A 27,762-nucleotide genomic window follows, 5' to 3' on the forward strand; every position below is an offset into this window, starting at 1 on the left:
AAAAAAAAAAAACACACCTTAAGCACCAAAAATGATAAAGACAAGATGACAAAAGATAACTTGCATAACCCATGGGAAATAAAGTAATTCATCTCATTGAAATCTTTATATGTATATATACATTTTTAGTTGAGTGTGACAAACATCCTATCACATAAAGAGAATAACATGGTTTGAGAAAGGCCAAGGTATGACACAATGTCCTTGTTCTTTGGCTAGGAGGCTTTGGCAACACCATAAAATAGCTTTAATCACAGCTGCAACGAATGTGGATATCTATGGTATGTTCACTGAGAATCTCTTTGCAAAATATTCCTCCCAAGTGCAGTCTTTTATGACGGATGCCTTAATGTTTATGAACGGAGTGAGATGACACAGTGGACGATGGCCTTACGGACAGCAGAAACGTGACAATTTTGAAATAACTATTTGTGATTTCAATTTGGTGACAGATTACCAGAAATATTTACATAAAACCCAAGAGATAAAATAAGACAAAGATTCAATGTCACACCCACTAACCCCATCACACAAATCTTTTTCTTTCTTTCTTTTTTTTTTTTTTTGTTTTGCCATTTTTTTTCCCCCCCAGTAAAAATGTAAAAATGTAAAACACATTTACAATTAAAAAACCTCAGGAATCAGATGCAACAAACTTTGGTAATTAGTTTCTTCACCATCCTTGATTTAAACATGATCCTTGTTCTTAACTCCTCACAAACTGCTTACTGAATCAGTACTTTAACTCTCTTTTTTCTTGACTTTTTTGGTTTTTGCTTTTGTGATGATAACACTGACAATATTTCTTTTTGCCTTTGTCAACAGTTCATCCAGTCGATAATGCATCGGATACAAATTGTCCAGGTTTAAGTCCACAACATCAGAAGTTTCGGCATCGGTGCATGTCGAGCTAAGGATGTTCCTCCATATTATCGACCATAGGGTCCATCGGTGCGACCGGCCCGAGCTCAGGCTGTTTCAGCCTCTTAATAGTGTTTTTCAACGCTTGCCTCTTATTGCAGAACCAGACGCGCACCACCTCACGATCGTAGTTCAGTTTCTCAGCAATTTCGGTCATCTCCTGACCGGAGGGGTGAGTATTCTTCTCGAAGTGACTGTTGAGGATTTCCAGAGCCTGTGGCGTGAAAGAGGTCCGCCGTTTGCGCTTTTTGGAGGGCTCGCTGCCGATAAACTCGGTCAGGTTCTGCATACCGGAGCGATGGCGGGCTTCCGCCTCGGCCATCCAGCGCTCCAGCACGGGCTTAATCTTCTGGGCGCTTTTTGGGGTGATGTCCAACTTCTCGAACCTGGCAGGATATAAAAGGCCAGGGTTCAGTTTGCCTGTCAGACTGCTAGCTATAGTGTTCTCTTGGGCTTCCTGTGGTAGGAAAAAGTGGCTTCTCAGGATGGTGTGTCTGGGGGAGAATTGAGAGAGAACAAGCTTACTTCAAGTGCCCAGACTGGGTGAGGGGTGTCCTGTCTGACCAAATCGCCCAGAAGGGGTCTCTTGGTCCAAGCCGCCAATGGGACAGAGAGTTTCATGACCTCTACTGCATTGCTTCAGCCGTTGTGTGCTGGGAAACAAATGAATCTAAGCCCAAAGAGCTAGTTTGTGCACTCCAGTACATCAAATGTTCCTTCATATGATGCTTTTGTTGACTCTCTGTACCCATGATGCATTGAACCAAGAGGACTCTTCCACAGGCCGGTCCAAATACAAACAAGCACCTGACTGATATCATAAAGAATGAATTCATTTATTGGCCTTGCATTTTTCTTCTCTAGCTCCTCTGTACAATCAAAGCCACAAGATGGCATCACATATGATTAGGAATTCTCTTTTCATGAGAGATTTTAATACATATTGTCAAATGGATAACACAAGCATGCAATAAAACATTAAAAGCATTACTAATTCACAAATGGTTTAAATTATTCACTCAAATGCATACACATTTTAATACACTTCTAAAACTTTTCCGTCTTCCTCAAGCAACCCTGATGCTCATTTAATGTTTAATGCTAATACATTTTCACCTTCACTTTTGAATATGTCTGCAAGTTTATGGGGTCTCCAGGGAGGTAAATCAGTCTAATATTTAGGCCTTGGCTATTGCTGTAGAAACTTTGCTTTCTGAACAAAAACAATAATGGAAAATTTGTCACGGTAACTAGTTTTACACTTGTTTAAACAAACGAAAAACAGCTAAATTTCCCATAGCAGCCACTTGAGCTGCAAGAAAGACATGCCTGGTAAAATTTTAGTACATTATGTGGCTCTTTATTTGGGGCTCCACTGAATTATGGGAATTGTTTTGAATATATTTTGAATAGTTATAGTTTGGATAGATATAGAATACAAGCTGTTCTCTAACATCTGTCTCTAAAATAGTAAAACCTGGTGGGTCAGAACCTAAAAACAGAATTATTTTATAAATATAAAGTATTATTATTTTATTTTACATTATTATTTAGAATTTTATATATATATATAATGTGGTGTATCTCTACTAGATGTTCAGTGTAAAATCTGAAGTAAAACCCATTGAGAAGCACTGATACTGATCTACAGCCTTTATAACCAGCTACAGAGTATATAGTTACAGAAGATCCATAAAAAGAGCTTTTGTCTCCAATGACTCCACAGAACGTGGAGATTGCCAGGTGTGTCTCGCACCAGCTTTAATGGAGAGATGTTTCAGTGAGTTCCCTGACCTGCGCTCCTATCCAACACATGGACATCTGTCAGGCAGACAGAGAAAAGCCCAGCTGAGCGAGGGGAGCGAGGTGAACATACTGCTCTCTGAAACAACACACAGTCTCTCTTGGTCCTGAACTCCTGGACAGGCTCCTGTGAGGAGGCCTTTGATGGAATCTTAACTGGCATTTGAAAAGACGCCTGAAGCGGGGGCAAAGGCCCTCACTCTCCCAGGTCCTCAAACGAAAAGACGTTTTTTCAGCACGGAGATGAGTGACAGCACCCTGTTAAAGCCAACTGAGCAGGAAACAATACAGAGGTCCAGGCATATTGAGATGCTGACTTATTAAGTAAGTCATGTATAATTTATTTCTTAATTTTAGACCCTGTTCACTGCAATAATACCAAAAATAGGGGAAATATTTCAGCTTCTATATATATATATATATATATATATATATATATATATGATAGGCCTTTACACTTTTTACCTTTTGTAGGGGCCAGTTTTTATAATTACCTTATTAAAATCTACTTAAAAGGTGCCGTAGAACGACTTTTTAAAAGATGTAATATAAGTCTAAGGTGTCCCCTGAATGTGTCTGTGAAGTTTTAGCTCAAAATACCCCATAGATGTTTTTTTTATGAATTTTTTCTTTTAACTATTTTGGGGCATCATTAAATATGAGCCAATTTAGGCTGCGGCCCCTTTAAATGTTCACGCTCCCCGTCCACGGAGCTCGCGCTTGCCTTAAACAGTGCATAAACAAAGTTCACACAGCTAATATAACCCTCAAAATGGATCTTTACAAAGTGTTCGTCATGCAACATATCAAATTGCGTAAGTATGGTATTTATTTGAATGTTTACATTTGATTCTGAATGAGTTTGATAGTGGCTAAAGCTAACATTACACACTGTTGAAAGATTTATAAAGAATGAAGTTGTATTTATGCATTATACAGACTGCAAGTGTTTAAAAAATGAAAATAACGACAGTCTTGTCTCTGTGAATACAGTAAGAAACGATGGTAACTTTAACCACATTTAACAGTACATTAGCAACATGCTAACGAAACATTTAGAAAGACAATTTACAAATATCACTAAAAATATCATGTTATTATGGATCATGTCAGTTATTATTGCTCCATCTGCCATTTTTCGCTGTTGTCCTTGCTTGCTTACCTAGTCTGATGATTCAGCTGTGCACAGATCCAGACGTTAATACTGCCTGCCCTTGTCTAATGCTTGAACATGAGCTGGCATATGCAAATATTGGGGGCGTGAATATTAATGTTCCCGACTGTTACGTAACAGTCTGTGTTATGTTGAGATTTGCCTGTTTGTCGGAGGTCTTTTAAACAAATGAGATTTATATAAGAGGAAACAACAGTGTTTGAGACTCACTGTATGTCATTTCCATGTACTGAACACTTGTTATTTAACTATGCCAAGATAAATTAATTTTTTTTATTCTAGAGCACCTTTAATCTGTTGTAACTTTAATCAATCACAATTCTACAGACTGTTACCAATAATTTTTTTTCCAACCATCAACTGAAGCCATTACACTGCAAAGGTGGAACAGAAGCTGCATCTGACATGGCATTTATGTTTATTTACACATAGGCCTGCTGTTTAATGCTGCTCAACATTGCATAAGGTAAAAAGCCTATAAACATGAAATCATTAGCTAAGGGGTGAAGCTGCAATGTCATGACAAAATCATCATGGTTAATTATCGCTCTTGAAATTGTAATGATGATTATTAGGTTTTTTGATGGGGAAAAAAGCATCATATTCTGGCTACAGACAAAACAAGACAATAACCTTTATGAATTTGTTTATTGCTTTTTTACGGATTAGTAAAAGATGACTTAACATTATTTCAGTAGCATAAAAAACAAAACGGTTATTCAAACTGGGAATATAGCCATTATATTAAGAAAGCGATCGAAGAACACCGAAGCTGTACATGACTTCAGTCTATTCTGAAACTGTCTATACTGTGAAATGAATCTCTTGCATCTTTGCATTTTGTTGTTCATGATGATAAAAGAGAATTTGCGTGCGTTCAGATTCAGAATTCAGTCAGTGAGCGAGTGCAACCCTCAGTCAACAAACGTGTTTGATTGGTTCTAATGCTTAACACTGCAAAGTACACGCGTTAAAGAAAATGACTATAAATATGATGTAACTAACAAATCTACTGTAAATGTACTGCCGCAATTTTCATATTTATAGGTAACGTTCATATTACGGGTAGACTACTTTCTTTGACCCCTCAAACATCTTATTTTGTTGTCCTTCAGGAGGGATCAAGCCTTTTTTAGGGGAGTCAGGGGTCACATGACATAATTCCCAAGCACACTACATAATTCGCACCTTGGTAATAGCTACTGTAAAATTTCAAGAATGTTTCAAAAGAAATTTTAAAGGTTTTGGCTGAACATTTACTGAATGTATATGTTACAATTCTTTCTGCTCTCCCCATTCAAAAGATGTCTGGAAATGGTTTTTGAGGTGATTAGAGAGGACAGCCTTGAGACAGAAATGAAGCGAAAGGCAATGGGAAAGTAGGTGCGATTAAATATATATACAGTCATGTTAAGCAGCTCTTCTGCCCAATTTTTCGTGCAAATTATAGATGGCAGCTTTGCAGCCTGAGACATGAATCATTGATGTGAATCCAGTGTTTCGGTGTGGATTAATGTTGTAAATCCACACGGCTTAAAAGTGGAAAAGCGATTCCCATCTCACAATTATGTGATGATATGACATCTTATGAGCATCCGTGTGCAACAGTGCATGCAAAAGAGAAACGGCTGTGAATGTGCTGTATAAAATGTAATTTGCCGCACTGAGTATGGTGTACTTAACTGATTTAAACAAATGAGGGAGCAAATGATTTTAATAATATGATTTAGATTTTATATATTTTAATTAAAAGTATTTGCATTCCTAATAACATGTTATCCTCAATAAACTGAGTATGTCAAATGTGTATTTTATGATTTCATCCCATTGATGTCAAATGCTTCACATCAGTCATAAGACATCTGGATTCTCCGGGCTTTAATAATGACCCCTGTCTCTGATCGGTTTGACGATGCACCTTTTTGATTGTTCAGACGAACCAATAATGCTTTTTTCCACTGTGAACTATGAGATCGGACAAGATAGAGACATCTGTCAGGCCGAGTTTGACTGAGCAAAGACTACAAGAGCCCCAAGAGCTCACACACTCACAAGCGAAAGCACGTTCACCTCTTTCCCCTCTTGTCTCTGCTGATGTTAACTAAACTAAAGCATGTGAAGTCTGCCTTTAAAGCCAAAAACACTCTGCACACTGTCATGTCCAATGTCATACAAATGAACAAATAATGAAAAAAAAAATCCCCCTTCCTTTCTGACGAGATGAAAGGATGCATATAGAGAAAAACATCACATCACCTGTTTATTTTGGAAACTAATGGCTTTTAATGTATGCTATAAATATCTAAATAATGCATGTGGCTAAATATTTCATGCAGGATTTTTAAGACTTTCCGCACTAGTTTGAAGCTTCATAAGGAATTCCCTCACTCTCCCTCCACCGAGCAATTTCAGGTTTTATCGGTCGCTCGTTGCTGATATGATAAAATTTTAAAAAGCGTGCGACAGCGGCATGTCAGATAAACACAAGTGTCTCATCAAACGAGCTATAAGCCTTTTACAATCCACAGCATTAAAATGAAACGGAATCTGTAAACCTTAATGCGGCACATGGAGATATTGTGCGGTTAAGTCAGAGTTCATTCAAACAATTACATTTTATGTCAAGTGGTAATTAATGTGTGGCAGTGTGTGTGTGTTGTGTTTTTATTATTTAGATATTGTTTACATTGCTTATTTGGTACTTTTGTTGAATAGGGTATGCGTTAAATAACTTTTTTAGAATATTAAAGGTACAAATCCCATGTTTTTGATGTGAGAAGTATTATAAATGTTAGACATACTGATAACAATGTATTACACAATTCAAATAATACATAGTAACACTTTATTTCTACGGTCCATTTTAGACATTCTACTAACTATAAGTAACTACATGTCATCTAGCAGTCATTAGATTATTAGTAGACTGTCTGGTTAATATCTGCTAACACTGTTCTCCAACCAGTACGCCTATATAGGTTGTTTGTCACTTCCCTGAAATACGACCCATAGGAGTGTTTACTAAAGTTGCGCCCCTATCAAAAAAGGGTTTTGCTAAATGTAAATAGGACAAATGGTGTAAAAAGTCCACACATTGCATTTAAATGTACACGTATTTTGATTAGTAACTGAAAACGACTGCGCCACTGACCAACTGAAACCTGGTTTAAAGTCAATGGTGCAGTCTTTTTCAGTTGCGCCAAAATAGCAATGTGCCAACAATGCGCCTGAACACACCTTGTTTTCAGAGCAGCACGCCCATGGGCGCACAAATGGGCACAAATGCATTTGCTATTTCAACAACGTGGCACAGGATGTGAAAACGATAACTGCTTCAGGCTGAAACTAGTAAAAAACACTTGCGTTGCACCTGGCACCGCATTGTGCCTAATGTATGATAGGGCCCATTGTGTAACCAAATACATTGTTTTAACTTGTATTCAAATTACTGAAGTAAAATTAACAACTAACTTTAATTACCAAAAACATAATATTTACGTATTCTTAATTTGTAAACAATTTATATTCATCAAGCTCAACAATATTTTTCTCCCCCCTTTAATTTATGTGAAATCAGTTTATCTGCAAATCAATATTTGGACCCAAACAAGTTAGTTATTTATTTTTTAATGATTTTTTTTTTTTTTACTTCTGAGGTTGAGAGTCAACATTCAGAAAGCAGAGTTTAGGGTCTAATTTTGTACCCTAGATGTGGAAAGTGCTTTCTACCATTGATCAAACAGTAGTCACACTAGGTTTTATTTATCCTTTCTTTTCCTATTCTTATTTATGTCTAATAGCACAAGCCTCAACAGTTTTGTGTGATAAGATAATAAATGTAATCTGACATCACATTTGTCCTAAGTTTGGTGCAAATTGTCCCCTGATGTAAGTCCTAAAACTGGCACTCTAATGATGATGTTAAATATTTCATTTACTCATGCTACATAATGTCCTAGTTCATGACCAAATGCATATCGTTGTTGTACTGCGGAATACCACGTTTTATTAAAAGTCAAGCCCTGTCAAGTTCCTTTCAGCTAAATGTCATGTGAATACATAGCAATGGACCTTAGAAATTATTAAGTGCTTTAAGTGCTTCTTGTAATACGACAGCTGATGTATTTTACATTAGTAACTGAATCTTTTCATATAGACAGTGGAAAGATGAGTGGAGACAGGCACAGACTGGAATAAAATGGATGTATCTGACATCTACTGCACATCAGTTATGAATGTTTAACATTTCTCTTTAACATCTTAATTATTTGTGATTAAATATGAATAGGGTACTACTTTTATGTAAACCTGGGCGACACTAGTGCGCAAAGTAGACTACTTTGTTTGCCAGAACAAGTCAACTTGCCTCTGTAGAAGGTTTCTTTTTCTTTATTATCAAATGTTTTATAGTCTGCTACTTACCGCTGCTGTAAAGTTATCATGCAAACTATCTGTCGCTCCCTCTATCTTTATAATATTTTTTTTTATAATATAATATAATATAATATAATATAATATAATATAATATAATATAATATAATATAATATAATATAATATAATATAATATAATATAATATAATATAATATAATATAATATAATATAATATAATTTTTAAATGTGTCAGTACACTTTGATCTGTTTGGTGACCTCCATACCTGCAGATGGCAGACTGGCTGTAGGCAGGGCCTTCAGTTGCACTGAGGGCCTGGCCCACCTGAGTTTGAGTCAGACCCAGAGACAGCCGGCGAATTTTAAACGCTTTGGCGAATTCTCGAATCTCCTCCAGGTTTACACCATCCACCTCACTGGGTGCAGTCTGAGGGTCTATAAAACAGAAGAGAACGAATAAAACTCTCCATTCACGCTGCTTCATCACCTTGAAACAATGTAATGTTACTCTTAATTGTTGCTTCTTTTGCTATTCTTTTTATACAAAATAATACTGACATTGAAAACCTTCCAGCATTTTCAAGTGTCTGCTTAAAAGATTAATTTCAATATCTTGCATTCATGTTTTTGTTTGACTTAACTTCATTTACATGATCTAATAAAACAGGAACATCTTCAGAGTCTTCAGAGACTAAATGCAAAAATGAATACAAGTGCACTACCTTTGTTATAATATGATAAAATGACTTCATCTATTATTACTATGTATTTTCCAAACATTGCCTGATTTTTCTTGGTTTCTGATTTACAGGCTTGTATAATGGTATAAGGCTGAATGCCAGTGACAAAAAAATCAACACTACACTGAAATCTGTTCTTATTAGGCAAGCTAGGCATTACACTTCCCAAATGAATGCTTCTGTGAATAGCATTTTAAAGCGCCAGAAGCGATGCATATTTATTTTTATGCCATGTTCTTTCTTTATGTGGACTTTTTGCTATGAATGACAGAGGTATGCAGTGCCTCAATTTCAATTTGATTCATTTAGCAGCTTTAGAAATGCACCTCAGGGTCTGTCTAGTTTAAAGATTTTATTTTGTGCATTTTACTTTAATAAAATCTGATTGGGTATTATACATCACTGCCAGGTGGTCTTACATACTGCTTACATAAGAAAAATTTGGCCGACTAAATAATTCATAGACGTCATTATGAATGAATTATTAAAAGAATCCATCAGCCATATTTAAAGTTAAAATCTATTGAACCAGCACCCTGTCAATCCCCATATGCAAATCAATTGTTGAAACCTAAACTTGCTCCTGTGCAATACTGAAAATTCCTGCATTACATGCAGCAGTTTTGTATTGTGACCACATAATAACGATTTATGACAAATGTAATGGCGCATTGCCTTTTGCCTTTTTATTATTCATTGCTGAACTGTTAAAATGAATTCCTTTTAAATAATACACCTGGACTGAAGAATTTGACCCCAAAAGGACAACCATGACCCAATCATTTAATGTCTTAACAAAGCCCAACAGTGTGATTCAATATTGTTATCATGACTTCCACCTCATCTAATAAAATACAAAAAAAAAATACAAAAAAGATTAGCCAAATACAAAATGTGTATGGTCCTTGAAAATATGCCATGTATTCTGTCTGAGCTGAATGTGGTGGCTGTGGGGTCAGTCAGGCTTTTTTTCTCCCTCCATTCAAAACATGTTCTAGGGAATTAACGTTAGCCAAGGACATCGCGACAAACACAATCTGGCATGGAGAGCTGCACCGCAGCGGTAAACTGATGAAATGAATAGAGAATGCTAAAGGTATTGTGTATGTTTTGAACAATAAAAAAAAGGGGAAAAAAATGAAAACACAACCAAAGTCCATTGGTTATATCTACAGCAAGTTGATCAATGGCAACTTCCTGTTTATTGAATTTAAAACTCCACTGCAGATGGTTTTAGGCCAATTGGCTATGACAAATGAGAATTTATCTAAGTAAAACAGTTTTTAAAAGGGCTGCCGTGGCTCTGACAGGCTGGAGGAAGTGATTTATATGTGGTGCTTTTGGAGGCCGAAGCCATTCTAAACAACCTTCCATGAATTAGGTCTACAGTTTGGTCAGCTAGACGACAGAATCAACTAAAATCTGATAAAAACAGAATGAAAAAGCAGCATATATTATATGAAAACATCTAAAAACATATCAACCACTTACCTGAGTAAACTTATTGTAAAGTGTTTATGTGTAGTAAAAGTGATTGAGCTAACATGTAGAGATACAGTGCACACTCACTGCTGACTAGCTGGCCAACGCTGAGGGCCGAGGATGAGGATGATGATGTTGAGGAGGAGGAAGAGGCCTGGCGGAGGGGGCTCTGGCTGTGGGGCATACGGAGCAGACTTGGCTGAGAAACTGGAGGAGCCTGTGAAGTCTGGCCGGCCTGTGGCAGCTGTGGAAAAACACATTTAGTTGCACACAAAAACACACCAAACTGCACACACATATATGAGAACACAATATACACGACTACTGTGTGGTCAGTGCGGTCAGTAAGTATTTTTTTTAAGAAATTGATAATGTTATTCACCAAAGACATGTTAAGTTGATAAAAAGTGCCAGTAAAGACATTTATAATCAGTTTTGGGGGTAACGCATTTCACATTATTTTGGTGTGTCCAAAATCGCATACATTTGCTATTAAAAAAGTATGTTCGATATAGTATGAATATGGGTATGAAATTCGGACGTACTACTGTACATCTGCTATGTTGTTACTGTCACTGTTTCTCCTACTGTTTTTCAAATACTACGCATTTGGACACATACTCTGTTGCCATACTATTTTTCACATAATACAGGAGAGTATTCAATTCGAGTATTCGAGTGTTTGTAATTGCAAAGAAGCAATAAAAATTGATATAATTTCACACAGAAAAGGTTAATAACTGATATTTCCATGCTAAAATTGTGTTAAAATACATATTGTTTAAGTCTTGTGGTTATTCTATTGAAACAATGAGTATTTCAACATTTACGGATATAGCGCTCCATGCAATAATAAATTTATCTACAGTACTGTGCAAAAGTCTAAGGCACGTCAGTATTTTCACCCCCCAAAAAAGGTTTTAAGCCAGTTATTTATATCTTTTGCTGTAGTGTGTCAATAGGAAATATCCGTTCACATTTCCAAACATTCATTTTGCCATTAATTGTAATAATCCAGTGAGATTTTTGAATACACAATAAGACTGATAACAGCCGGTGCTCCACATGGAGATCAGAGCTCACCATCATCAAATCCGTCTTTTGAGGGGTGAAAATACTGACGTGCCTAAGACTTTTGCACAGTACTGTATCATTTACACATAAAATATATTTAGTAGCACTTTTGTATAGGGAACACATATAAACTATTAACTACGACTTTTCCCCCAATAAACTCCTAATTTTCTGCTTATAGTTAGTAAGTTAGTTGTTAAGTTTAGGTATTGGATAGGATTAAGAATGTAAAATAAGGTCATGCAGAATAAAGCATTAATATGTGCTTAATAAGTACTAATAAATAGCCAATATTCTAGTAATATGCATGCTAATAAGCAGTGTTGGGCACAATACTATAAAAAAGTAATTAGCTATAGTTACTTCTCACAAATAGTAACTAAGTTAGTAACTGAGTTAGATCATTATAAAAGTAACTAAAAGTAACTATTGTGTTGCTTTAAAAAAAAAAAAAAAATCAAATATGTCAAATAACTTGGATGCCCCCAATATTGTCTAAAAATAAGGATGGCTTATGATCCGCTCTTGCTCACAACATGAAATTTCTCTGTAATGTAGTACGTGTTGGTAGCCGTTAAAAAAAAACGTAGTTTCATATTTATGTTTAAATAGGCTTATGTTTTGTTTTAAATTCATCTATTTGATTATGAAAAGTGAACAGCATGAGTAAGATAGAATACATCATAAGATGCGCAATATATCGGGAGACACGGATGGGTCAGACATGATTTTGACCACTTCATTAAGTTTTGTAGAAAGTTTCTTTTCTTTTAAGTGAATTTCATTTTGTAAAATTTGTTTCTTAATTTTAATCAATGTTGCATCAACCAATTGCCTGGATTTAATAAATAAGAAGCAAATATAGCAAACAATTTAATCATGACATGGAGGCGCCGGCGCGATCACTTGCACGTGAACTGGAGCATGTCTTATAGGCTTAAATGAACCAAAACTCAGTGTATGGGCTGCTTGCCTCACAGACATGAGAAATATATCCATAGAAAGCTTGAAATGTATACTTCTAAAGAAAATAATTCAAAACTAAAAGAAATAGGCTACTCTCTGATTATGTAATCTGAATTAAATGTGCATTATCTCTCCAAGCACATCCATTATGAGTATAAAAAAGTAACGCCCTTAGTAACACTGTTTATTTACAACGTCGTTATTCCCATCACTGCTAATAAGAAACTAGTTTTTAAGATGGTTTTCTGTCCAAAAGCATAACAGTATATAACAGTTTTAATATAGTCCGTTTAGACGATTTTTTTAATGGTGTGATTTTCACCACTATAATGGTGTGTGTCTGTGTGTGTTATATATTAGGTTATTCACTGCATGTATGGTCACACTATTCAGAAAGCATCACAATTTTGAACATGAAACTACAAAACTACAGAGAATAAAATAAAGAGGCTATTTGGGTTACAAGAGACAAAAGATTTTTGTCATGTGGTAGTTTACTTGGTAAAACTGTTGAGTCTGTTTATTAGAACGAGCAAATGTATACTCGTATGCCTGTTTATTAGAGATGAGAGATGCAGACTGGTGGAGATGCTAGAGGTTGCATTCACTCCCCATGCAATTTCTCTTTGAACACAGCTGTCAGATACTTTCAAATACACAAAAGAAACGACAGCGTCTGGCTATTTAGGACCAAAACCTTAAACACAAAAAGAAAAACACACACGTTTACTGAGCCCAGAAATCAAAATTATGTGGCTACAATATGAGTCATCATTATGGGCAATGTGGCATGACTGCAGCACCATACATTTTCATGTTTTATGCACCATCGAGCGCCTCTTGTAGATGGTGCATCTCCACTCTTCAAGAAACAAGCGTCTCATCTGTCTAAAAGTGGGTTGGCTCTTTCTGCTGTTCTCTTGCACTATTAATTCTCCTCTGTGTGTTTGTGCGCGAGTGTGTTTTTCTTTGAATACTGAGAGATGTCAGTAGTGTTGCACACACTGTCAGAACTGTCGACAGGTCTGTGAGAATTACCGAGCTTCGGTGGATCTCTCTGCCGCCACCGTGTTTGACAGCCATATATTATCGCTGCATGAAAATGTTCAGAAGTCAATTTGAAACGCAGACAAATCCATAAACATTATTACAAATGCATTACTGCGTTTACGTCCGTGATCAAAGGTTCCAGTAAATATGACACAGAGTTGCTCCAACAGAAATGAGGTTGACCTATAGATGCTTTTATAGCCGACTGCTGTAGATTATAGGTTGGGACGGGGGATAATATGCATGCCTCTATAGTCTGTTTTGTTTTGCACTGTTGTTAGGCTTTTTAACTGTGTATTCTTACTACCTTCTTGATTAGTATTTGATATAGGAGTTTGGTCATTGTTATTTGAGGATGATTTATATTAAAATTTGAGTATTGTTATGTATTATTATAGGTTCAAGCCTTTGAAATATAGTGTTACTGTGCAACTGGAGAGCTGTATTGGGTTCTGCTAGCATACAGTATCTCTGTCTTTGTCTTACACAGGTTTTTGGCTATATTATGCTGTATATTATAGGTTAATATGTGATTATTAGGATATATCATGCATATTTCCTGGTATTTACATTTGTTTTCATATTGCACATAATTTCACATCAATACTCTAAAGTAGTTTTTGAAATAATTGTTTTAAACCATCATTACGTACCTGCTGCCCAGGTTTAATGGGTGACAGTGTGATTCCCTGGGTGTTGATCACTGGCAGGATCTGGTTGCCAATCACAGTGGCTATAATCTGACCCTGTGCATTGGTCAGCAGCTGTGGTGTGATTGGCTGGACCTGCAGGGAGGGAGTGCCGCCCCCTGATTGGCTGGAAGGTCCTACAGAGTTTGGCATCAGAGGGATCGTACCAATGATCTATAAAAATGGCAGGGAAAGAGAAATAAAATCCAGGTTGAACAATTCACACAGTAATCAACAATATATAATCTTTTCTGCTATCCTTGAATAAACAAAGCAAATAATTAAGAATATTTAAATGTGCTGTTATAATAAGAGTGTATTTTGCTCATTACGGCTGTATTTATTTAATTTTCTATTTTAATATATGTGACCCGTGCTGGCAAAATGAGTCACAATGAGCACATTTTCACATTCTCTATTAAAATACCTTCAAAATGATCTATGAGACAAAAAAAATAAATAAAAAAAATGAATGGGCTACACCTGTTTGAAGTCGATAGAGTCAGCAAAATCCATTTAGAGAAAAATCGAATTAAAATTTTCTGAAGGGTCCAAAACCAAATCACCACACCTTAAAAACAAATTTGGCACACACCAAGTCAAAACCAAATATATATAGAAAAAAAACTTTTTTTTTGAAAGATACCACAACTGTTTGATTAACGTATGAAGCCTATATATATTAAGTTCTATTGTATCACACGGATTTAATATAATGTTACACATGAGACGTTTTTTTCCCAACAGTTAACCAAATGTTCACTTAAGACATAACAGATAATGTTTGTGTGAATACTCATTTTTGTGCACGTTTCGGATCTGTCAGTCAGCGTAAGATTGTTTTGTTTACATTAGCATTAGTTTAAAAATCACACTTCATTGGTTCAGACTCATGCCATCGAGAATTTGCTATGAATATTCACAAAGTTTGAATGCTGCGCATTAAAGGTGAGGTCCGTGAGTTTGTCTCTTTGTTGCCATCTCTGTTTGAAACCTGCAATTGCAATTATTTGTGGAATTATCTTTATGTGGATTGTGCATTGGCACAATGAATCTAATGTTTGCTGTCAGTCATCGCTCCAGTGTGGATACTGTACTTCGGAATCACAGATTGTAATCTCGGAAGTATGACCAAAATAAGAATTTTCACCAGAATATGTCATCTGAACAGGTAAGTAACATGTCTGCCACTTTTGTTCCGACCAACTGAGAAAAGAAAAACAATAAATTGCGCTACCAGTTGTGATTAAATCTAACGATCACTTAGCTCGGATCACGTCAAACCGTGCAAATTATTATTATTGTTATACTTTGTTCTCAAATTGTTAATGTTAACAACATCAGCATTGCGTGACTATGTGTATTTAGTGTGTATTAACGTTACCTGAAGATTTCAATTTCTGTACATTCTAATCTCTTACGTTAATTTGTCATGCGTTATAGCCTACTAGCTGGGTCTCCTTCCTGATGTAAATAGACATGACATAATGGCGCAAAGACGAACGGCTGCATGTTTGAATTTCCCACGAAAACCCACCTGTTAAGGATGCTGGTGTAGAGAGACGAGGCAGATACGGATTTCCACAATAGTAAGAGACTTTAATTAACACAGGGCAGGAACACCAAACATACATTAAACACAACAGAGAACGGACAAGGAGTGCAGGGAGTGAGTGCATTATAAAGGGAGTGCAGATGATAGAGTCCAGGTGCAGGTGATCTGTGATGATGAGGAGCTGACGAGGGAAGTGAGTGCAGGTGATGAAACAGGAGGATCATGGGATATGGAGTCCAGGAAGACAAGGGATCTGTGACACCACCAGTACCATTCAGATTAAAAAAACATTATTACAAGCTTACCGTTGTGAATCGGGCTAAGATAGTTTTGAACACTGACTGGTTACTGTATGTACTTGCTCAAAAATTGATTTTGGATCATTTTTAACCAAAAAAAAGTTATGGACAGCAGCTTTAAAACAATACCAAACGTGTGTACCAAACAGCATTTTTCATGGACAAAGGAAAGGTACCTTTCTCATAAAACGTACATAGAAAGATACTTTTAGATTTTTAATTGCTATTTGGAGCACTGGGATCTCTAGACGAGGGCTTAATGAACAAATCTTTGTGAACATCTTAAATTCAACCGAAACTGACATTTTTCACTTGTTTTGCATAATTAGCATTCCGACTCATTTTGCCAGCACAGGTCACATATTTTAAAAATGTAATTTATCTCAGTGGTGGGAAAGCTGAATTTTCAAAAGTCATTACCAAAGACTCTAGAAATACAAAGACTTGTGAACACATTTTTTTTTTTTGTCATGATTTGAGTATTTAGAAACAAAATTGATTGTTTTCAGATTTTACTGGGGATTTCAAATATGAAATTTAATCACAAGCTTGGTGAATAGCTTTGGAGAATTTAATGTTCCCCCATTCAAAGCAATGGGAGCTGTTACATGCATGACTAAAATAGCTCCCCGAGAGGCGTTTCAAAAATGGCTGCCAAATATGTGTGTGTGTTCTTGTATACATAGTTTATGAGGACACAAATGTGTATAATGACATGGGTATTACAACGTAAAAATGGTTTGTGAGGACACTTTGTGTGTCTTCATAAACCAAATGGCTTCAAAAACATACTAAACAGTGTTTTTTTTTAATTAAAAAAATGCAGACAGTTTTCTGTGATGGGTAGGTTTAGGGTTAGGGGAAGTGTAGGGGGATAGAATATACAGTTTGTATAGTATAAAAATCATTATGCCTATGGAGAGTCCCCGTAAACCACATATACAAGTATGAGTGTGTGTGTGTGTGCTTACTCAAGCATATTAATTTATGGGTTGCACTTTATTTTACAGTACAAGTACTTACATGTACCTATTAAAATACTGAGTAATATAAGTTAACTACAAGGGTTAAGTTTAGGTTTAGGTGTAGGTTCTGGGTTAGTACCTAGTTAATACCCAGTTATTATAATTTCTGTAATAAGTACATAGTATGTACATTTGGAACAGGACTGTAAAATAAAGTGCTACCAATTTATGTTTGCACAAAAATAATCTTATATATGGTACAGAGTATTAAAGGTGATCGACATGGCAAAAATGTGTAGTCACACTCATAATCTTTGTACCTCACAAAACAAGACACCAAACTATAGCACTTCATACACTCTGAGGACCTCATCAGTGTCAGAGTATCAAAGCCCTCAGATTTCATCGGATCGAGGGCTACTTAGTACTGGGTGGAGAAAATAGACTGTATAACCTTTTTATTTTTGAGAGAGGCTTGAAAGACATACACACACTCATACATTAGCACTTGCACTGAACCACAAACCTAGCTGAACGTACATAGTCTACACAAGTATGTGCACATGAAAGCCCCCCACACAAAATGTGCTCTCTGCTCCTCTCTAAAGGTCAGGCTCTGAGTACCTTTATGTGTGCTGGTGCACACCACTGACTGTATTATCTATCATACGACCAGAGGAACTGTGTGTGTGTAAATGCAGAGAAGGGCCAACTTAATAACGTAGCCTCTTAACCACTCGTCCCCTAATAAAACACACACACACACACCTTTATAATTTCTGGTCCTAGTATAAGGGATGCCCTCCTCCCACAATCCTTTTCACTGGTCTTCTGCACCCCCTTTCTCCAGTTGTCACAGATCAAAGGCCGTAACCCTTTGTAGCTGTACTGTTTTACCTCTCAAGGCCACGGCTTCAATGAGGCATGTAGAACAACAGCGCTGGAGAAAAGGACTCGACGCCTCCTCCCGACACACAACAAGGGTTTATGTCAGTGGAACCGCAAGACTTCTTTCATCCAGAGCAACAAACTATACTCATGCAATGCATTAATGCAGGAGATCGAAATGTTTGAGTCAAGTAACAGTGTGTAAAAAAAAAAAAAAAAACACCTTTTCAAGTTTTTTTACACATATTACTCACCATGAGATCAAAACTGCCACTACCGCTCAAATGGGTCGGTAAGATTTTGTTTTCAAAAGAAGTCTCTTATGTTCACCAAGACTGTGTTTATTTTATTATAAATACAATAAAAGCTATAAAATAGTTAAAATAACTCTTCTATTTTAATATATTAAAACATATTCCTGTGATGGCAAATCTGAATTTTCAGCATCATTACTCTGGTCTTCAGTTTCACATGATCCTTCAGAAATCATTCTAATATGCTGATTTGATGCTTAAGAAACATTTCCTATTATTTTAAATATGTTGAAAACAGTTGTGCCACTTTTTTCTTCAGGATTCTTTGATGAATAGAAAGTATTGTTTGAAAAAGAAATCTTTTGTAACATTAAAAATGTCTTCACTGTCACTTTTGATTGATTTAATGCATCCTTGCTGAATAAAAGTATTAATTTCTTTTTAAAAAATTTTATTGACCCCAAACTTTTTAACGGCAGAAATGTTACTGATCTTCTTATGCAAGATTCATAATTGCACATTCTTCCATGAAGGACAAATCTGTTTGTCTTTGTGATAAAAATATAATAACTTCCCCCAACTTAGAAATGACTTCTCTTTTCAGGTGACATCACCAAGGCTGCTTAATTTTCAACCGAGTGTAAAATATATTCCTCCTGTGTTTCAGGAGGAGAGTAGTGCTACTTTTTTTCTATGCCATGATGCTTTGCGAGAATTATGGGGGTAAGGTTTGCTCTATGAACGCAATAATAAGCATTTTCAAAAAACTGGGAACAATGAGATGACATTACTCTACTCACATTTCAACCATTAAAAGGACATTTAAAAGTGTGCCATAAATTAAATCGGGAGAACAGAGCACAAATTCTCAGTATATGTTGTCTTTTTCCATGCCATTACAGCCGAATACAAAGGAAAAAATCAGGAGGAAAATAATGCAATGACTGAAAAGAGCTCTTCCCATAGATATTCTTGTTATACCATGTCACAATATAATAACAAGCGTTGAGTTATTCTCCTGACATCTGAAAATAGAACATGAAGGAAATTTTACAGTTCATTCGGTCAAACTGATGTATAAGGAATATTTGTAATGCAACCTTATGATTTAAAATGATTTGTTTCAGTATTTTTAAGGAGAAAGTCCCCAAACCAGCCTCCCATAATCTAAAACGCAGTAGGCTTGCTAGGAAAAAGGTGGATAGAAATGCCTTTATGCTAAATCAGTCCATTAAAAATAGCAAAAAAATGTCCAGCCCTTTTATTTTTCCTGACTTTAATATCCACACTGTAAACGATTTCCGTTGTTTTCACAGTATTATACTGTGTTCTCAACAGTTCCCTACTGTAGAATCTGAGTACAGCATATTACTGTAGATTTTGTAGTTTTCACAGCTTGTTACTGTATTCTTAACAGTTTCCAACTGTATAAGCTGTGTACAGTATGTTACTGTAGATTTTCAATGCATTCTGGGAAAATATTAGCCTACTGTATATGTAAATACAGTAGGCTACAAAATGACCGCGGAAAACAACCACACACCTCCTCACGCATGACAGACTCATCATGAAGATGAAAGCCAACAACAGTATGGTAGGATAACTTTTCTTTTTTTTTTCACTTTATGTTTTATTCTGATGTTATTTCCAAGATATAAAGCTATGTTTTAGTACATTTCCATAAAATACATGAGTAAGCGTTCATTTTCTGCCATTTTCCTCCTGCAGCGTGGTGAAGATTGAAGTCCGAGGACGGAGTAGCCTACGTGAAATTGGTAGGTGGGTATACTTTAAAACACATGTAATTGCCTTATCTGTTTTATACAAATGTTATTTGCAAAGTATAAATACGTTTGAGTTAATAAATATATGTATGAACATCGGACCGGGTGAGCATTTCCCATTTGAGCCGCACTAACTAGAATTTTCCTCCCGCAGCGGCGCTGGCAGACCGGCTGGACCATCGCGAGACAGGCGGGAAGAGCCGTTGTGTAGACAAAAAGCCTATTACCTGAAATTGGTAGGTCAGTTTTAAAACGCATGTAATCGCCTTTTTTGTTTTGTACTAATATTGTTTGCAAGGTATAAATATGTTTTAGTTTATAAATATCTGTAAGATCATCGAAGCGGGTGATCATTTCCCTGTTAGCCGCACTAAGTAGCTCTTTCCTCCCGCAGCGGCGCTGGCAGAGACCGGCTGAACTAACGTGAGACAGAAGAGTCGTTGTGAAGACGAAAAGCATTCGTGAAAATGGTAGGTCAACTTTAAAACGCATGTAATCACTTTTTTTTTGTTTTGTACTAATATTGTTTGCAAGGTATAAATATGTTTTAGTTTATAAATATCCGTAAGAACATCGAAGCGGGTGCTTATTTCCCTGTTAAGCCGCACTAAGTAGCTCTTTCCTCCCACAGCACCGCTTTCAGAGACCGGCTGAACTAACGTGAGACAGGCGGGAAGAGTCATTATGAAGACGAAAAGCATTCGTGAAAATGGTAGGTCAACTTTGAAACGCATGTAATCACTTTTTTTGTTTTGTAGCAATGTTGTTTGCAACTTAAAGGTATAAATACTTTTGGTGCTGTTGGCGCTCATTTCCCAGTTAAGCCGTGCTGACAGCATTTTTTCCTGCAGCGGCGCTGGCAGACGGGCTGATCCATCGTGAGACGGGGGAAGAGTCGTCGCAATAAAGAAGACAATTTTCTTTATGGAATGTGGTTTTAAGATGTAAGATGATATGTATTCACTGGTTATTGTTGTATACTGCTACTAATTAAGTACTTTAACTCTTCAAACTTTATTTTTATATTTTATAACATTTATTTTCCACTGGCACAATGTGTTAATGTGATATTAGTGGTATGAATTTAATTGTATTTTTTTGTTAATTGATGAAATTAATATGCTGGTACATTTCTGTATTGAAGTTCAGAAATATAAAAGATGAAACCTAAATAAAGTTGATCTGAAGCAATAATTTGTGTTATTGAATATATAACAGTTAACTTAAAATAAATAAAAACTAACTGTGAAAATAACTATAGTAGTTTTAGGCATACTGTAAAATAAAGTACAGCATTATACTTTATTTTATAGTACAGTACAGTAAAACTACTGTAGTTATTTTACGGTAATTTTACTGTGGTATTAAATACAGCAACTACTGGATAATTGTTGCCAGTAAGTTACTGTTAATTTGACAATAAACATTTTACAGTGCATTTCTCATTTGAAAATGTCACATTATTCTAGTAAAATAGGCTGTAAATACTGTTTTATGTTAATTTTTTAGCTGGAAATTGGCTTAGAGCAGATGTGTTCAACATCACTAGGAGTTTAAAGTTTAGCCGGTCCCTTTCACATTAAAATGCAAGTAAAATTAAAATATAATGTACAAATACTCCCTTATTTGACTCTGCACACCAATGTTTGTTTTATTGGCTTTGCAATGTGAACATCATAAAATATGTGTGAATACATTAACATGGTACTATATACATTAAAACGCAGCTCTAAATTGTATGCCTCCAAGAAAAGGCCAGAAAAGGTTGTAGACCTATGGCCTAGTGGTACACCCATGGGCTGCAGACACATTGAGCTGTGGTGCTCATGCGAGAGTTGAGTCTAGCAAATACTGTAAAGAAATAAAAGCCCCCCCCAAAAACAACCAAGATGAACGGAAAGTGATAAAAAAGTGCTTTTCTGCTAGTCTGCGTGTGCGCACATGTCTGATATACCACCTAGACTGAAAAAGCACCATTGATCTATCGCATATAATTTACCCTCGCCTGCCAGCGGAACCCCAGCTGCGCTAACAAGCTCTGCATCTGTATAATCTCTGACCGTTCCTCTCCTCCGCCTGTTCCCTCCTCTTTTGACATAATGACGATGGAGCGGTGGAAAAAAGGAGGGCTGACTATGTGTAATTCACCCTCACCACGGCTCATTTGGTTGCGTTGCTTCGCATTAAGCGACAGATAATTTATCTCTCTCTCTCCCTCCCCTCCGTCGCTCTTTATCGCTCTCTCTCTCAATCCTCTGCGGCCCTCTCTCCTGCCACTTAGCATATTTTATTGTGCGGTATGGCGCATGTGTCCCCCGACATGGCATTTGCATGCCGTCTTGTCTCAGGGCTTGTTCCGCTCAATTATTCACTCTCATTGGACTAAGTGGCTGCTCTAACACGAGCAATAATACAGCACACGAGCTGACAGCTACATACTGTCCCGGGCTGCTCCGAACAGCCACGTTCACTGCGCTCGCAGCTTACTGTGGCGTACAAGACCATGTTTTTACACCTGCAACTGCATTAACCTCAAGCAAAAACAGCATTTTGCACTATTAAAACAAAAAGAGTGTCAATCATTTCTGGCATTTCTACAGAATATTATGAGGTTTCAGAGTTTCGATTTCTTTCACTAGTTCAATTATACAATCAATTATGCTGTAGGGATGTACTTTGTTTTCCTAGCATGCACTGTGGCAAGACTAAATGATGCAGATTTCCGTTATTGCTTTATTGTTCCCTACATGTAATTGTGTCTAGTTGAGTATTTTAATTTGATGGCTCCTCAGTCCATTCAGATCTTTTTAATAGGGATATGTCAAGGCTAGTTATATTAACATTCTAATTAGCACTAAACAATCCAAAGTCAATCTACTCTATATGGAGCCTAAATCAGGATTAAAATTGATTTCAGATTCATAAATTAAAATTAAAGGGGTAGTTCATTAAAAATGTTCATTAAAAATGAAAATTCTGTCTGCCATGTCATTCTAAACCTGACTTTCTTCTGTGGAACATAAAAGAAGATATTTTTGAAAGTCAATTTTGAAAAAAAAAAAAAAAAAAAATCAACGGAATCCAAAGTTGTTTTGGACCACATTGACTGTCATTTGATTAACAGTTCATTACTCAAAATTTCCTCATAATAAATTACGGAAGAGGATTAGGGCCAATCAATAATATAAAAAATAAAACCATCTCAAGATTAAAGTTGTTAAATTTCAAGAAAAACCTCGTTAAATTTCTAGAAAAATGTTGAGATAAAATGTTGAGAATAAACTCGTTAAATTACAAGAAAAAACTCGTTAAATTTCGAGAAAAAAGTCAAGATAAAATGTTGAAAATAAAGTCATTAAATTATGAGAAAAAAAGAAGTTAAATTACAAAAACAAATTCGTTAAATTACGAATTTGTTCTCATAATTTAACGACTTTTTTCTGGTAATTTAATGACTTCATTTTCAACATTTTATCTCGACTTTTTCTCGAAATTTAACAACATTTTTCTCCTAATTTAACGAATTTGTTCTTGTAATTTAACAACTTTTTTTCTCGTAATTTAATGACTTTATTCTCAACATTTTATCTCGACTTTTTTCTCTAAATTTAACGAGTTTTTTCTCGAAATGTAACAACTTTAATCTCGAGATGGTTTTATTTTTTATTATTGCTTGGCCCTAATCCTCTTCCATAATAAATAAAGATAAATAGGCATGAGGGTGAATAAATGGTGACCGAATTTTCCTTTTTTTGAGAAATACCTTTAAAAGTTTATAGGTGATGTGGGTTGAAATTGTCTTTTTCATGTTAATAAACAACATCTGCAAAGTTATGACGCTCAAAGTTCAATGCAAAGGGAGATATTTTCCTTTACACAAATTGCCTTTTAAAGACTACAACAACTGGCTGGTAGGGACTACAACAAGCTTCTTCCTTGGTTTTGGGACATCACAAACCCCAAAATTTACATAAACCCTGTCCCCGGGAACACACAACAAAGGGGGTGAGGCTATGTTGGGCTGCTTTAGAGAAGAGGAAGAGTTGTAGTAGAGCGTTGTTGCCATGCCTTCATTTTACACCGGACTGCTTCACAAACGAGGGTCAATTCAACACTGGATTTGCACAAAAGATTAACATGATGGCACATGCTAGCCTATGAGTTGAAACAAATCCACAGGACATTTATCCACTAACCGTTCAGAAACGTCCAGTTGCATTCTATAATTTGTAACATCTTCCTGGGGCTTTTCGTCAGTGTCTGACTCCAGTTTGATCAATGTAAGGCTGAACACTGTTACTGACAATCGTCAACAACTTTGTTGTTATAGAGCAACCAAAGCGTGAGCTGTTAAAGCTCCGCCTTCTTCTGGAAAGGGGGCCGGGATCAGCATCTCATTTGCATTTAAAGGGACACACAAAAATGGCATGTTTTTGCTCACACCTAAATAGGGGCATATTTTACAAGCTATAATAAAAGATCTGTAGGGTATTTTGAGTTGAAACTTCACAGACACATTCTGTGGACATCAGAGACTTCCATAAAAGTGGCATTGCTAAGCTGGGAAACAATTATGCAGATGGACAAATTAAATTTAAAATTGTTTCCATCAATGTCAGACATGTTAGAGTTGACATGTTCCTCATGAATCCTTATAAGTAGTAAATAAAAAAAAACATCTGATTTGGTAAAACTGTGAAACATATGTGGACTTTGCTGGTGATTCGATCATATTGGGTGTTTGATGTAAACAATCTTCTGAAACATTGTCAACCAATCCAGCATGAACCTGTGCTCTTAAATCTGATCATGTATTGTGTCCGCATGAGAAACACCTGCCTGAAATGGCAGGAGATAAAAGAATTACTATGAAGTAAATTCTAAAGGGTCCATATATTGTGTCATACATCTGTCAATAACTGTTCATGACTTGCTTTTGTTCCTCTGCACTTTATACGTGCTTTACACTGTGGTGAGCACTCATCTCCCTTCCTACTTTTTTTTCTCTCTCTCTGTTTCTCCTCTTTGAGCAGAACTCATTAGGATTATACTGGCAGTGATTCCCAGGGAATGTCATCTCTTCCTGCAGCCAGGCCAATCTTCAGCGTTAGCCATGGCCGCTAGGCAATATCCCTGCCCATTTTCTGCCCTACTGCCCGCTGTTTGGAAGGGAATAGGATGGGGACACATATTGAGAGAGAATTCCAAACTTCTAACACCCGTCGCTGTGAAAGAAACACAGATCAGAAACGGTCAAACACTACATTTAGTGATGCAGTCTCGGTCAAAGTTATCAACTGCTTAGCAATATGGTTAAATAATAAGAAATTATTTTCTAGATAAAATTATATTTTAAGATCAATAAAAAACTATTAACATGACTGCTAAATCAGTAACACTATCTCCTGGTTTCACAGATAAGGCTTAAGGTAGTCCTAGACTATTCTGTCTCAAAATGTCTCAAAATGAACACCACTATGTTTTTTTTTTTTTTTTTTCTAGGGTATGTTTATAAAAGCTACTTAAAGGGTTAGTTCACCCAAAAGTGAAAATTATGTCATTTATTACTTACCCTCATGCTGTTCCACACCCGTAAGACCTTCATTAATTGTCGGAAAACAAATTAGGATATTTTATGTTGAAATCTGATGGCTCAGTGAGGCCTGCATAGCCAGCAATGACACTTCCTCTCTCAAGATCCATTAATGTACTAAAAACATATTTAAATCAGTTCATGTGAGTACAGTGGTTCAATATTAATATTATAAAACAACGAGAATATTTTTGGTGCGCCAAAAAAAACAACTAAATAACGACTGATGGCCGATTTCAAAACACTGCTTCATGAAGCTTCGGAGCAATATGAATCAGCGTGTCGAATAAGTAGTTCGGAGCACCAAAGTCACGTGATTTCAGCAGTTTGACATGCAATCCGAATCATTATTCGACACGCTGATTCATAATGCTCCGAAGCTTCATGAAGTAGCGTTTTGAAATCGGCCATTACCATAAGTTGTTATTTTGTTTTTTTGGCACACTAAAAATATTTTCGTTACTTTATAATATTAATATTGAACCACTGTGCTCACATGAACTGTTTTAAATATGTTTTTAGTACATTAATGGATCTTGAGAGAGGAAATATCATTGCTGGCTATGGAGGCCTCACAGAGCCATCGGATTTCAACAAAAATATCTTAATTTGTGTTCCGAAGATGAAAGAAGGTCTTATGGGTGTGGAACGGCATGAGGGTGAGTAATAAATGACAGAATTTTCATTTTTGGGTGAACTAACCCTTTAAATGTCCTAATTGAACTAAGGCCTAATCCTGCCTTAGTCTAAACACTGTTTGTGAAACCGGGGCTATATTATGTGTCCATGCTATTCATAATGCATGTTAATATAATAAATTCAATTATATGACAATTATAATTTTTAAAGTAAGATATACACAACAAGTTTAAACTGTTCATTAGTATTAAATAAATGTTTAAATGGGACATAATATGCAAAATTCACTTTTATAAGGTGTTTGAACACAGATGTGTGTTCACTGTGTGAACAACCCACTCCTTTTTTAATAATCCCCATAAATCATAAACCGTGGTTACACAAGTCCCGCCCATGACTAGTGATGGAATCTGCCTTAGCTCCTCCCCTGAGGAGTCTGCCATGCACTGCATATATAGCAGTAGGTACTGTATATTACACTGCTTTCACTTTAATACACAGATCTAATATACACAATGTGATTTCTTTCCCTGCTGTTTACGTTCACAGACATAACCGACTGTTTTTAATGCAAACTTTGTGCGTTTTTGACATAACCTTGTGTGTATTTGACAGTTTAAGTGCAGTAAGGTGTGTAAGAGAAATACTCATTGGGTGCGCCGTCTGACATCCAGCTTTCTGCGTGCGTGCTTCGGATGTGTGTGCTCAGAAAGCCATATATCAGAGGTTTGAACTGTAATGACTTTAAAATGCATGCAAATAATTATCTTTCATGATGACAAAGAACTGCGATGTCACATTAGCGTGACTGCGATAGAGGCGATAATCAAAACCAAACAGATGTTTTGTTAGATTTCAGTAGAGTATCCACCCTCTTCTGGAAAACGCTGTGGGGAGCAGCAGCTCATTTGCATTTAAAGTTGCATGCACGAAAACAGCATGTCTTTCCTTCCACTCAAAAATGGGCATTTACAACATGGTATAATAAATTATCTGTGAGGTATTTTGAGCTAAAACTTCATAGACATATTCTGGGGATATATGAGACTTATATTACATCTTGTAAAAAGGGGCATGATAGGTCCTCTTTAAGTTTATAGTATAGTGAGAAAAAAAAGCATTTATTTACTTATTTACTTATTTATTTGTTTGCATTTTTTCACTGTTTCTTAATGCAGTCTTTGCCCGGATAAAATTAGAATGATTCAAACCAAGGACGGATGAAACCAAGTTGAGAATTCAAAGGAGGGAGGTGTTAAAAAACCAAACAGTGTTAAAAGAGCTGGGAATTTTGCCCCTGCTATCAGTCAGGCCCAGAAGAGACTGCTAAAGTCACCGTGGTGAAAATCTTTGATCTTCCTACTCATTCGATCCTAAGCAAAAAAAAAGTGTTTCTTTTCCATCTAAAAGATGAATGGCTAGACTTGAGTGTGGATGGCGGAGGACCGTTTTTAGCAAATACTGCTGTAATGTCTGCTGATGTGATGTCCATTGT

At 36.2% G+C, this 27,762-nt stretch overlaps 1 protein-coding gene across 1 annotated transcript in view; it reads right to left on the reverse strand.

Annotated features, from left to right (window-relative positions):
• Positions 1 to 910: 910 nt before the first annotated feature.
• The window catches only part of pou6f2 (POU class 6 homeobox 2), a 120,220-nt gene continuing 93,368 nt past the window's right edge, over positions 911 to 27,762 (reverse strand). Inside the window, exons 6-9 of the mRNA XM_067378607.1 lie at positions 14,255 to 14,464; positions 10,599 to 10,755; positions 8,556 to 8,724; positions 911 to 1,415 (exon numbers count right to left, since the gene is read on the reverse strand). Of these exons, the coding sequence (XP_067234708.1) occupies positions 911 to 1,415; positions 8,556 to 8,724; positions 10,599 to 10,755; positions 14,255 to 14,464 (1,041 nt within the window). The remainder of the gene's footprint in view (positions 1,416 to 8,555; positions 8,725 to 10,598; positions 10,756 to 14,254; positions 14,465 to 27,762) is intronic.

Source organism: Chanodichthys erythropterus, chromosome 23, assembly GCF_024489055.1.
Source record: "Chanodichthys erythropterus isolate Z2021 chromosome 23, ASM2448905v1, whole genome shotgun sequence".
Lineage (NCBI taxonomy): Eukaryota > Metazoa > Chordata > Actinopteri > Cypriniformes > Xenocyprididae > Chanodichthys > Chanodichthys erythropterus.